Source organism: Cygnus olor, chromosome 3 (assembly GCF_009769625.2).
Source record: "Cygnus olor isolate bCygOlo1 chromosome 3, bCygOlo1.pri.v2, whole genome shotgun sequence".
NCBI classification, from domain to species: Eukaryota; Metazoa; Chordata; class Aves; order Anseriformes; family Anatidae; genus Cygnus; species Cygnus olor.
In genome coordinates, this window is record NC_049171.1 from 92,801,963 (window position 1) to 92,815,622 (window position 13,660).

Genomic DNA, 13,660 nt, shown 5'->3' on the forward strand with positions numbered 1-13,660 from the left:
ACCAACATGGGCTCTCTCTCCTGCTACCAAAGAGATTGCCAATTCTCATTTCATTCCTTCTCTGGCATTATCCCATTCTTAGAAGTGTAACACATTATCCCATTCTTAGAAATGAAACTCAACAATTCAAAACCAACTGTACAGCATAACTGATTTCTCACAGGATGACTCTTGATAGCTCAGCGTAGGCTATGCACATCTTATCTATGAATATCACTAATTCCTTTTCACTGTTAAAACCATGAACACATTTTCAAAGAAACAATTTTAAAAGATATATTCCCAGACATCCCTCTGTAAGGATGGTGTTGTGTTTCTTTTTTTTTTAAAGCAGTTCTGGAAACAGAATGATTCATAACAACACTGTTCTACAGCACACAACTTTAATCACTGCCAAACATTCTTTCAAATAACATTTCAACTCAAAGCTATCCTGAATCCTTGCCATTACACCTAACACATATTCCCTTTTCCCCCTAAGGTCAGACAGCTAGTCTTTACTGCTACTTTTCTCTGAGATGTACAGAAATACTTTCTCTGTAAGTATATTTGGTGGGTAATTCCCCACAGACATGATCTAAGTCATGGACTTTCCTGAGCCACAGAGACCTTGATCATAGTTAACTACATGTGGTTTCTGTTGTTGTTGGTTTTATGTTTTCTTTCCTTTTTTTTTTTTTTTTTTTAAACCTCGTGTGCTCCAGTGTAGCAGCTCTGCCTTGTTTTTATAAAAATAGCAGCAGCAGTTTTAGTGACTTTTTGCTGAGTACTCTCCCATGCACTACCAGTTCAGTGGTTGTAACAGCCAGAGGTGGGAAGCATTGTGTGTACACTGGGCACCATGCTGTCTCCAGCATAAGTGCCACTTTTAAGGACAGAGACCGAAGACTTGAATTGAATAATTTTAAGACACTTTATGTGAAGGAGAGAAAGTGTAATTGTGTGGCTTGTTGAATAGAGGGAACAGAGCTTGGCTCTGATCCCTGTTCCCAAAATGATTCAGGTATTTTATATTAAGAACAGCTAAGAGTGGCACTTTACAAAGGCATAAGAATAACAAGAAGAAACTGTTCCTAGAAGTATATGTTATCCGTACAATGACTATCCCTTTTAGAAAATCTTCTTGCACACCTGTTTTGGGTGGGGAAGGTAGTTTTTATTTGGTAGCAGAAGAAAGACATTCAAAAATACGCTGTATTAAGCTCTTCCTTTTGCCCTTTACAGCTGTCCTTATTGCTGAGCCCAACGGTACACTAATACCAGTAAATGCACTCATGCACTTCATTATCACTAGCATGGTAAAACCAAGCTAGTATTGCCTAACCCATCTTTTCAAATTTTCAGCTGATCTATGTATTATCCCTTAGAGAAAGATCCTCTTTTAGCTATAATCCAAATTTATTTTGAAGTATGGCAAAAAATCCCTGTGGAAAGAGCAACAGCAGTTTTCAGGGAGACAAACATGGTAACATGTAAGCTTGCTTGCAAAGTGTAAATTCTTTCCTCAGAGAATACACACACAGAAATACCCATCCTCACACACAAGCTGCACTTATATTTTAACTATTTATTGAGGTATCTGCAAGCTGCGCTTTATGTGCAAACTGTGACAAAAAAAAATAAGAACGTGACTTACAGTTCTGATGACTCTTGGTCATATTCTCTGAGTCCAAGGCATGGTAGAACTCGTACGCTGAACGGCCCAGCAGCTCCTCTGGGTGGTATCCAATCAGTTCTGTTATTCTAGGTTAAGAAAAAACAAACATTTAAACCTCCTATCACCTGACAGCACTTCACAGCTCTCAGTCCTAGTCCTTAAACTAAAAGAATTAAAACCACAATGTGAGAAGTCCTGAACTTCCAAACTCATTAGGAGCTGTAGAGAATTTCCAATCACATTCTTAAACATTTCCATGTTCAGAATAGGTTGTCTTTTGCTCCTTCTGTAAAAAAAAATAAATCCTACAGTAGTTATGTGTTGCAAATTTTCCCAGGCCTATTGCACAGCATTTCTTATAGAAGCTTGCAATAGGGAAACCATTACTGGCAAAGTTCTCAAGCTGTCCACTACATACAGAAACTCCCACTATATCATCCAAAATTAAATGCATGCAAGGTAGTAGTAGTTGGCACCATCAGTTTTGAAAGTTTATGTAAGTTTTTAAAAAATACACGTAAGTGTTAACTCACTACTTTGGGTATTACATTTAATAAAATAATAAAGCAAGGTGAGAAATTAAGGGCAGTTAAAAAAAATCAAATCAGCTCTTCTACTTAGTGTTTCTCAATTGTATGAGAACTTTACCATGTGGATTAGGTTACTTGGGTGACTAATCCACAAACTAAGTAGGATTTTACACAAAGAAAGCTATGGTCTGAAAAACTAGACTTTTTTCAGAGTTTTTCTCAGTACTCAGGCAAGGCAGGATTTGTCACAAGTTTCTGAATAAATGAAAATAGGTCATCAAAGTGTGCAGATGATTTTGTCTAATGAGGGGGTGGAGGAAAAGGGTTGCTTTCTCCTAAATTAAATTTGAATAAAATCCATCACATGCAACTTTACCGAAAATACAGTTAGTAAAAATATAATGCTCTGTATGCACGCAAAAGCAAAGATATCACCATCTGGAGTAATAAGGAAAAGCATTACTGTTTTTCAAGCCAGTAGCAACACTCTTAGATGCCTTTTCCTAGCTTTGAAAGTGCAATAACAGCCCAGAATGTTGCAGAGCAATATCTCAAAGCAACTACAAACGGTTTGCTATGCTGCCATAAGCCTTAAAAAGCCAGGAAGTTTGGAGAGGGATGATCACGTCTTAGAGCACATCACTGCTGCGAATGGTAATAGCTGAGCTTTATGCCTTGTAACTAAACTCCCTTGGTAGGGTTTATCTGCCTCTACAACTCTTTGATTAGTGGCGTTACCGCACTGCTACTTCTAAGATGCACACCCCCGGTTTGGGGTTTTGTGTACTTGTTGGAAGGACAGTTGTGGCCCAGCCCTCCAGACAAAAGCATGCCTTCACAAAACAGACACGTAAATACTGCAAAACAAACAGAACAAGAGCATGGCAGGGATCTGGATCCCCCTCGAGCAAGGAAGACGAATAAGATGTAGCTGTGTTGTGTACGGTTTGAAAGCCAAGGTGTTGAGTCAGCTTTTCCCTTGCCTCCACAGAAGCGTGTAGCTCATACCCCCAGGACACCTTGGTTTGTCACGCTGAAAACTGCTCTCTGTCCTGATCTCCACAAAATGAACCTGAGTTTGCAATGGCTCTGCTAAGCAAAGACTGTAGCTGATTTTACTGGATTCCCCCAGAAGATTAAGTCTTCTGTTTATGTTTACAGCTTTATTTACGCTTACAGCTGGACCAACAAAGGGGAAATTCTTGAATCAAGTTTCAAAGAGTTGCTTTTTTTGGACTGTCTTCACTGACAAGTTTCTGATCTTTTAAATTGCAACACAGTCAAATCTATAACTTTTCTCTGAAACCACAATGCTTTTTCTTTTCAATAAAAGCAGAAGTTCTCATAACAAGTGAGTCACAAGAGCTGAACGTCAGGAGAAAACACTGAATACAGAAGGAGCCCTAATAAAATAAAGGCTCCCAAAGTACATTTGCTGCTTGCCTTTATGCAGTCAGTGTCATACATTGGTGTAATGGCCAGAGGCTTTTGCCAGGACCAGTGTAAACATGCAACCTTCAAAAACAGCAAATCTGGCTTTTGGTTGGCATCATATCATAAAGCCATCAAGATTAGCATGGAGCTCAGCACAAGGGGAAGGCTTTTAAAGAGCAGGATTTAATCTTAACCCAGTCACTTGGAGCTCAAAGACAAGTGGGGATTGCATGTGGAGAACGAAAAGGAAATAAAAGAAATAGGAGAAAAAAAAAGGAAGCATCATGTACCGAGCAGCACCAACGCAAATCCCAAACCACATCACAACCATAATGGGTATCAACAATGGAACTGAGATAGCGAGCAGAAACCATGCCTTACAGCAAGCTGAGGGACTCTTAACTCTCTTCATATATGAATTGCAATCTGTGTGCCAAAATTGTCTATTCTGATCCTGTAATTCCCCTCTCAAATTATTCGTTACTGATCAGGTCATAACAAGTATCCTTACTATAAAATTACCCTTCGTGTCATTGCATGGCACAGAAAGACTCATAGTGTAATCCTGCTGTGATGATGTCAAATTTAATTAGATTGAATTTGGTCTTGGATTAAGGTTAGCAAGTGGTATGTAGGTTTTTACCTCAACCAACTGAAATGTATACAAAAAGATAAAGTTAAAATACCTACAAACCCCAAAATACCGACCAAACTCTAAACCTAGGCCAGGTAACGGTGAAATACCAGTCAAGAGTAATTGTTTTAGAATAGTTACTTTAAAAAAAATGGCTCATCAGCCTCTCTGCCGTAGCTAACTGATCTGTTAATGTGTTACCACTACTCAGCTTCATTACATTTCTCTTTAAACACTCTTAGGAAGAAAATACTTATTCAAAAACAACAACAGTTTCTTTCTCCCAGCCCCCAAAACCAAAGCTGGCTGACAACATTTCCTAGATACATTTTTAAATACTACTATTTTATAGCAAACACCTTCTCTACAAGAATTGTTAACAGTATTGGTGCTAGAGCTGGCAGATCCCACACTCCTTTACTCCTCCTCTGGTGCTGCTGACTTGGAAAGGCTGCAATGCTCAGGGGCTGCGCGGGGCTGGCGTGAGATGAGCAGCAGGGCTGGGGCCAGCAGCTTCCCCCGTCTCTGTCATCCCTGTCCTGTGCCTCTCCAGGACGTTTGTGGAAGACTGGCCGAACCACCAGCCTGAGCAGCACTGGGGCTGAAGCACAGCAGGTGCTTTAGCAGCCACTCCGCTGATGTTGCTTGAGCATGGCTTTGGCTCTGGCCATTTTAGAGCATCCTCCAAGCTCTGCAAGCTGTCCACAAGAGCCTCTCAGAGAGATAAAATAGCAAATGAACACACAGAGCAGTAAGTGGAAAGGAAAAAGCGTCCTACGGAGGAGCTATGAGAAGTACCAAACTAAAAAAGTCACAGAAATTTATATGCCCCATGGGACCGATGGGTCATTTACAAAACCTGAGTCCAAAGCACAAGACTTCTACTTTTGCTTAGGCACCAGACAGAAAATTACTCTTTGTGCAAGCTGTGGAATGACAAAATAGGAAAACAAACTGTATGGTGGGTTTGGATGGCTTTCCTGCCATGTTAGGCTTTGTGTTTTCTCTGCATGTGTAAAAGCTGCATTGTTGCTAATTAGAAGGAGAATACTAATTTCTGTTGAAGAAGACAAGTGGGCTGAGAGACTGTTTATTCTCCTGCTAACCCACACTTCTCTGAAAGCACAAAGACTTTTGGGGGAACCTTCATTTTGCCAAACTGGCACTTCAGTCACCTGTCACCGTGATGTAGCAGGGTCAAAATCTCAGAGCACACATTAAAGGGATGAGCAGTAGGCCTCCAGTGCAGGTCTGTCTCAACTACCACTATTTAAATGCTTTTTGAGCGCTATTTCAGTTTCTTTTAATGCATCCATTTCTTGGATGTGGAGTAAAGGGAAACTTTTGTGCTTAAGGTACACAACAGAGAAACAGAATATCTGAATCCTACACCTAGATGAATGCAACTTTGGCCTTCTTTAGCTCTGAGACACGGCAAAGCATAAATAAAGCTCACTTCTTCAAAGGCTACGTCTCCTAAGAGATGAGCTATTTCAGGTGTTTTTTTTTTTTTTTTTTTTTTTTTTTAATTGGGCTTTGGTGCTTTTCTGTCTCTTTACAAGAGCACAGAGCTTTTTATTGTATACTGTTACTTGAGTTAAAATAGTATGGTAAGAGCTAACAGCACTGAGAAGTCAGGCTCTTTGTGAAAGCCTACTGTAATGTTTACTGCTCATAAAAAATAGCTGGGTGTGTATTTGTCAGCCCTTGTGTGGACTCTGTGTGTGAGGGTGTGTATCCCTTAACAAAGCCTTTCTGTATTCAAACTGTTACCAAGTTATTGAAGTTAAATTGGTCTTGCCGGGAACAAACAAACAAGCAAAGTTACACTAAAAAAAAAAAAGCAAGCCCAAACAGCCATTGCCTCTGGGGTAAAGCTGGACAAGCACTGTGGTACGGCACTGGAGACATGTTCGTGACTTCTTCCACTCTAACCCAAGCTCAAAAATGCACAAGCCTGGGACCCCGTCTGCTCCTCAGAGGCAGAGCTGGCCTGCTGGGGTGCATCTGCCCTGCTAGGCAAAAAGTCTAGATGGGTACATCAAGAACTGCAGCGGGACTCTCTGTCTCCTACTCACTTGGTCTATCTGAACCAAAATTTATTTGTTAACAAAAGATTATTTTTAATTAATTTAATAATTAATTTTAACAGATTGTTCCTGTTCTATGTGATATTTATGAAAAAACAAACAAATCAAATAACAACAACAAACCACCACCAGAGTCAGTTTTGCCAAATGCAAATCTTTGGTTTCAGCTATCACCACTCCCCTCTCCCTGCAGCATCTGCCCCCTGAGCAGGGACAGAGGAGGGACAGGAAGTCCTTTCAAATGCTTATTTGCCTTCTCACCTAATTTGAAAATACTCTCCAAATATAGGTCGAATGGCAAACTGACTGAAAACCTCTTGTAAGGTCCTGTGCTTGCATATTTCTATTTTACGCAGACATAACTGGAAATAATACAATTCAGCGTCCTCTCAGCCTGGCACAGGCTGGCTCCCACATGTGTGCTCATATTAGAAGAAACCGGATTGGGGCCAACACTACTGGAACTGCACCGTCCTGCGCAGTCCTATTGTGAATCACCATCCATCCTCCATCGCTCCATTTTCTCCTTCAACTCTCTCATTACACAGTTCCAATCGAGAAAAAGCAAAAGAGTGTAACTAATTGGGTTTCTTTTAACCAGGAACATGCAATTCCCCAAAGCAAGCGTGCCTTCAAAGTAATGGACACCATATGCTTTCCAGCGTATCGGTGCCAGGGAACTGGTTACCAACTGCTTCCAGAGTCACAGCCTGCGCTGTCAGCCCTCTCTCACTGCACAGGGCAGCTTTGCTTCCTTAGCCTTCTCTCCTCTCCTCTCTGCCCACAGCTACCAGGGGCACAGACTGCTTCCTGCTCCCCTCCACAACACCCCAAAGAGGCAGCGGGGATGAAGGTGGAAAGGCAACGCCACCCCCAATGCCACATTACCCTCTGTGCTTTCCAAGCCCCAGTCCCCTCCAAGAAACAGCGTATGGGTTTCCTTTGTACCTCAGGGCACCTGATGTAGTTTTGGGGTTTTCTGCCAAATGCAGACAGTTTTCACTTTTGTGGTTTTTTCCTACACAGAAACATACTGCAGTTATTTACATCTACCCATCACGCCAGTGCCACCAAAGTAACAGAACTCCTCTCATGCAAAGACTTGCCTTTTTCTGACACCCTCACTGGAGATTGTCCCCTACACAGAGCCTCGTGCAGCTGAACTATGTCCTCGCTTGGATTATTGAATTGTGCCACTGATCAGCATTTCCACATTACAGCTAAAATAATCCTTCCTGTAAACCACTTAGCCAAGATAAGTGGAGCAAGGGAATGTTTTTAAGTCGATCTCCAGGAATGGCTGAAGCGGGCATTTAACAAGACAAGAATTTGAATTATGGACCAACTTTTTAATATTTGTCTTAAAAAGCTTTCTTTACAGGCTTATCACCTCACTAAAGTTGCTTCAGGAATACAAATACCGCCCACCTAGCCACAGGCAAGTCATGGACCACATATGTATGTATATATGCGTGTTATTGGGGAGGGCAAAATATATGGGTTGGTCTCATACGTTTCAAATGAGGGAAGGCCAGTCTTATCCAACTTCATGTCTCATTTGTCACTGTGCCCTCCTGAGGAAAAGCCAAAATAATCAAGGCACTTTATATTAGCCATCCAGTTTTCGTTACAAACTATTGAAAGGTAGTCGGTGTGTTGCTCTGCCACATATAAAAACTATGAGGTTTCCTAAGGAGATGACAGATGTCATCCTAATTTTCTGCCCAGATAAATTTCAGCTTCATGCAGCTATCTTTTGTAGGCACATTGAAGGTGGATGCTTCCCTAAGTAAGGTCCAGCACAGCCACCATTTATTACTATACTTCCCCAGAAATCCTAGAGTTTCCTGAGCGGTGGAAGCAGCCCTGTGAGCAGATCTGCTCACACCAGATGAACTGCAAAACTCAGACTGCGACAGAAGCCTGCTTGAGGAGGCCTGCTGCCCTCAAAGGATATCACCCCTGAGCTCAGAAGACACAACCTCTTACAGGGAAATGATCTGTCAGCCCTGCTGTGTCGCTGCAGGAAGGCTGGAGTACACTGAGAGAGGTTTAGGCATCTGACTGGCACGTGCTGCTTTTCCTCCCCCGCTCCTCAGCCTGGATTTACATTCCTGGCATAAACTGCTCCCTCAATACCATTTGTCTAGCAGCACTGAATTTGATAAGAACAGCTGAATGTTTTGCATTTTTACGTGGCTACTGATGTGTCGCCTGTTGGAGAGAAACCAACATTCCTCTGGGAGGGAAGAGAGAGCCAGAAGGATCAGCTGGGAAGGACCTGAAAGGTGCGTGAAGTTTATTTGCTTCTCTGGCCTAGCTGGCTTTTTACAGCTTTATCATACTTTCAGTAAAACATGAATGAAACATTCAAGTAAAACTACGTAGTAAAAGACGTGCTGTTTTGCTGCCTGGTTTTAAAGAGAAATCTCTCAAATTCCTTGTGGGCTGAATCATCCAGAGGAGGCTGTTGCATTTCTCTGCCATATGAAAAGTATTCCCTGTAAATCAACTTGCGCTATTTAAGACAGGGCATACGACTTTATTATTTTTAAAACAATCATATGTATCTTTAATGGAAAAGTATCACTCCCTCAAATTCACATTTATAAATGCTTATGCATCACGTCTGTTAGAGACATACGAATACTGCAATACAGCAAAGTTCTGTCAGTCTCCTCTAACCTACCACTGAGCAAGTTTATGGCCCCAGCAGTTCTGAAGTAAGTTGCTTTTCGTAATGAGTCATTACTGTCTCGTTGGATTTTTCCCCAGTAGCAAAATCCTATCGATATCTCAATTTTCTCACCCTGAAAGTATTAAAGAAAAAAAAAAAGTGTCTCCTATTGCAGTTACATCGCAGCACATTTCTAATTACAACAGACTTGGCTGCTAAATTCTCAGAGAGGTCAGAAGAAGGTCAGTCACATGTTTCACACTCGTAATCTTGCTTTCATCCACAGCTGCTAACCCAGCTAGTTTATATGGCTGCTTCATTATACTATTTAAAATAATAATCTTGCTTGGAACAGGTTTTAAAAAACCTTCAAAGGATCAAGAAAATAACCAAGATCTCGGTCCTGCAAGTGTTTACATAAGATTCAAGCATATGTATAATCCCACCAGCAGCCTTACACAGTTGCAAACATCTCCAACTTTCAGGAGAGCAGTGTCATTAGACAAAGCCATCAGAAAACTTCAAATTAACTTCAGGGATCAGAGAATCAGAAAATACATTGAGTCGGAAGGGACCCACACAGATCATGGAGTCCAACTCCTGGCTCCACACAGGACCACCCAAAAACCAGACTGTAAGTCTGAGAGCGTTGTCCAAACACATCCTGAACTCCAGCAGGCTCGGTGCCGTGACCACTGCCCTGGGGAGTCTGTTCCAGTGCCCGACCCCCCTCTGGGTGCAGAACCTTTCCCTAACACCCAGCCTGACCCTCCCCTGTCCCAGCTCCGTGCCGTTCCCTCGGGTCCTGTCGCTGTCCCCAGAGAGCAGAGCTCAGCGCCTGCCCCTCCGCTCCCCTCGGGAGGGAGCTGCAGGCCGCCATGAGGCCTCCCCTCAGCCTGCTCTGCTCTGGGGCCTCAGCTGCTCCTCATATGTCTTGCCCTACAAACCCTTCACCATCTTTGTAGCCCTTCTTTGGACACTCCTCTAACAATTTTACGTCCTTCTTATATTGTGGTGCCCAAACCTGCACACAGTACTTGAGGTGATGATCTCATAAACACAAAAACCAAACAAACAAAAGAAAAAATAACCCACAGTAGTGCAGGTGGGACTTTTTGGGAAAGCAAGGAACAGGAGAAATCTTCATGGGAAGGGACTTGGGGTTCACTCACAGGCAGGTAGTTACCACAACATGTAAGCAGGGAGAAGAGATGGATGGTATGAAATGCCATGGAGATCCCAGGCAAAAACAAGCAGGCAGAGACTAAGGGAATCTGCATTTTTTCACTCAGAGTGTGGGGAATGGAAGCCAGTGCCCCTGAACTAAGATCTTCCTCTCCATTTCATGACAGATAAACAGCAAAGGGTAATTGCTCCTCATTGAGCAGAGGAGACTGCAACCCTGTTTCAGAGCTGCAGATGCTCTGTGTGCCTTAGCAATTCTTAGTTAATGTAGAGCATAAAGTACTTTCCAGCTAACTGATAATTGTGCCCTGGGCCAAACCAACTATTAGACAGTCCTTGACCAAGGTCCATAAGGCATGTCCTTAGAGGCCTTCTCTAAAAACAACAGAAATCCCCTATATTCTTCAGTTTAAAACCCAAGAAGCTAACGCTTATGGCTCTAAATTGTCTCATCTTCCGCCAGTGAGCTTGAATTCCTCATTCAGCAGAGGGAGGAAATACAGCATAAGTATCATTTTGTCTAAACTGAGATTTTAGAGGGATTAAGTGAACCACTGAATAGCTGTCTTGGTCACAGATTGTACTTTCTTTTAGTCCTTGCTTACCAGGTCCACAGAGTAGGGCAGTTTAGAGGAACTGACTGCTTGTTTTGTTCAAGAAAGTAGAAACATCCATGAAAAGGAGAAATCAGGAGACTTTACCTGTCATCGCAGTAGGTAAATTTCATGTCCATGCTATGGCGACTCATGAAGGTCTTGCTGTCCAGGGGTATATCAATGTTTGAAGGATGCTGAATAGGCTCACACATTATTATAAGGCAGGTGAGAAGAGGCTCTTTATACCCACACAAAGTGTGAGGAGGGCAAGTGTTATACACTTTAACTTGCCCAGTGCAGTGCAAAACCTGAAATAATGATTTATGAATGGAAAATAAACTTAGAATGTATGTTCTCCACAAGTCAAAATATCTTTTAAAGTAAAAAACAAAAACAAAACAAAACAAAACAACAACAACAAACAACACCAAAAAACACTTCTTATGGCTAAAATATAGTACCTTCCAGGTGGCAGATTTGAGGTTAACAGTTCTGCCTCTGTTGGTAACGGTGCATTTCATCCTCATGAAGAAGTCACGCTCAGTCGACATCTCCTTGTTTTTCTTTCCAAAGCCTGGACCTATAAAAGGAAAATGGCAAATGAGTTTTCTGAGTTTCCCTTCCTGATTTCTCCTATTTTTAATCACAAAGGATTCAAGAGAAGTGACAGACTAATTCTCAGGTAATTTAGCTGCAAAGACCATCAAAGATGCATGGACCACTGAAGATCAGTTTGTAGATCTTAAACTTTAAGTGGAACTTAAATGGGACTTTAAACTTATGTTTTAGCTTGTAGCACATAAATCTTTGTGAAGTGTTACATGTGAAGCCATTATCCTCGTTTTAACTTGGTGAAAGGAAAACACTATACAAACAGTTCTGAGGGCTATTATATTTAAGCAATATTTGGCAAAACAAAACAAATCTGCAAAGCACTGAATAACAGTTAATGATTACTCTAGGAACTAAAAGTCCCTTTACCATGACTAACAGACCTCTACTATCAGCCGATTACTTCATTTGGTTATTTAAAAGGCAAAGAGTGACCCTTTTGTATTTTCACAATTACCATTTTTCAGACTCAGATTCTCTCGAATTTCTTCGTGGTCACATGGGTGAGTGAAGTCAAAAATGCTGTGTCCAGTTAATTCCACCTGTTCAGAAACAAAAACTATACTTAGTTAAATAAAAGCAACTTATAATGTATTCAAAATACTACAAAATGAATCAAATGGACCAGGAGACAATTTCTTGGGAATCATCTTTTCTTGATGAAAATTGCAGTTCCTCATTTATCTGCTTTTAAATACTACCTGTTTACAAGAAAATAGTCACCAGAATTAAGTGCATTGACAACAGCTTTGGGCTCATTTCCAGTGTCCAAAGATGCTATAGGTTTGATAGAAAGGGAGAGGGGAAAAAAACAAACAACAGAAACAGTGCTGGCTGGTGTTCAGGGTACCTGTCTGACAAATACGACATTTTATTTCCATCTTTTTTGCAGTAACATACACCTGTTTTTCTGCCTTTAGGCATATGTCTAGTTTCTAGGAATTGTATTACAAACACAGGTAAGTGTTAGGGAACAAGTTACCTGGGTGAGACCCATGTATTTGTTGACATTCTCTGACAAAAAGATCATGTCTCCATCCTGTGTCACCACGGCAATAAATCCCTCCAAAGCTTTCAGGTACAAGTTGTCCATCTGCTGGTCTGCATCTAGTTCATTCTCATTGTCAGCACATACTGAGAAAAAAAAAAAAAAAGAAAACAACATCTAAAATCTTCGGCACCTTAGCCAGCCTTTTCAGCACAATCTCATCCAATAACAAGGCAACAAAATATTTTTCTGTTTGAATTTCCTTTCCGTAAATCCCTTCTGATGGAGTCTTTTTTCGAGAAGAAAGCCATCTGGACAGCGTATAAAAGGGGTGTCCTTGTCAATGGAAAGGCAGAAGATATTTTTCTAAACCTTTTGACAAATGCAATAGATCCTCTATTGACCTTAATTGCTTTTCTGCAGTACATGTTCTCAGCACAATAACACCGGCAACACCCAGACATGAAGTGCAGGTTCTGGGTGCACATCGTTTTAGCCACATGCTACCTTTATATCTTCTAACAGGTGCCAAGTACAGGGCAAATCTTACAGAAGGTAAGCAAATTCATGCATTCCTAACAAACAGTCTTACAAAAGACATTTCTATCAGGACAGTTTTTCCAAGGAGTTCAAATTTTCCTATGAAGCATGCCTGTAGACCTCCCCACTCAGAATGGAGATAGCTGTTAACACTACCTTTAGCAGAAAAGGTAGAAAAACTCTCCCTTGAAGTCCTTTCAGGAGCACCTTTCATCTAATGAATCTCAAAATATCTGCAAAAAAGAGGTCCGTCCCATCAATACCTGCTTTTTTACCTGTAGGAGTCAGAACTCCCTACACACCAGTCCACCAACTCTGAAACACTCTGTTACCCATCTACCTTCCTCCTGACCCACAAAAAAAAAATAATAAAGCTTCGGATCCCACAAGAATCCCACATATTTGCCTATGCAGCGTTCACAAACCCAGTGCATCTTACCGTTTCCATGGAAGATATGTGGCTGTTGTGCTAACAGCTAGTTTGTTTGTTTGTTTTTGGTTACTCATTTTCCTGTTGCTTTTTTTTTTTTTTTTTTTGCTGTAGAGATGGTTGATGGCACTGCTATGCCCTCAATGTGTGTGCTCCATCTCCTGAGATGGGACGCAATACGGAGGCATGGCCACAGGCGGGAAGAGAGGGGAGACACTATTCTTCCTAACGCCTCCTCCACTTTAGCAGGTTTCAGCCAACTCTGCCAAACTCTCAGCCATGTTCAG

General features: G+C 41.5%; 1 protein-coding gene across 2 annotated transcripts in view; it reads right to left on the reverse strand.

Moving 5' to 3' along the window:
- The window catches only part of EPAS1 (endothelial PAS domain protein 1), a 114,368-nt gene that overhangs the window by 13,015 nt on the left and 87,693 nt on the right, over positions 1 to 13,660 (reverse strand). For both annotated transcript variants that reach the window (XM_040550879.1, XM_040550881.1), the window contains 5 exons: positions 12,398 to 12,549; positions 11,873 to 11,957; positions 11,265 to 11,383; positions 10,909 to 11,111; positions 1,637 to 1,743 (listed from right to left, as the gene is read on the reverse strand). In XM_040550879.1, the coding sequence (XP_040406813.1) occupies positions 1,637 to 1,743; positions 10,909 to 11,111; positions 11,265 to 11,383; positions 11,873 to 11,957; positions 12,398 to 12,549 (666 nt within the window). The remainder of the gene's footprint in view (positions 1 to 1,636; positions 1,744 to 10,908; positions 11,112 to 11,264; positions 11,384 to 11,872; positions 11,958 to 12,397; positions 12,550 to 13,660) is intronic.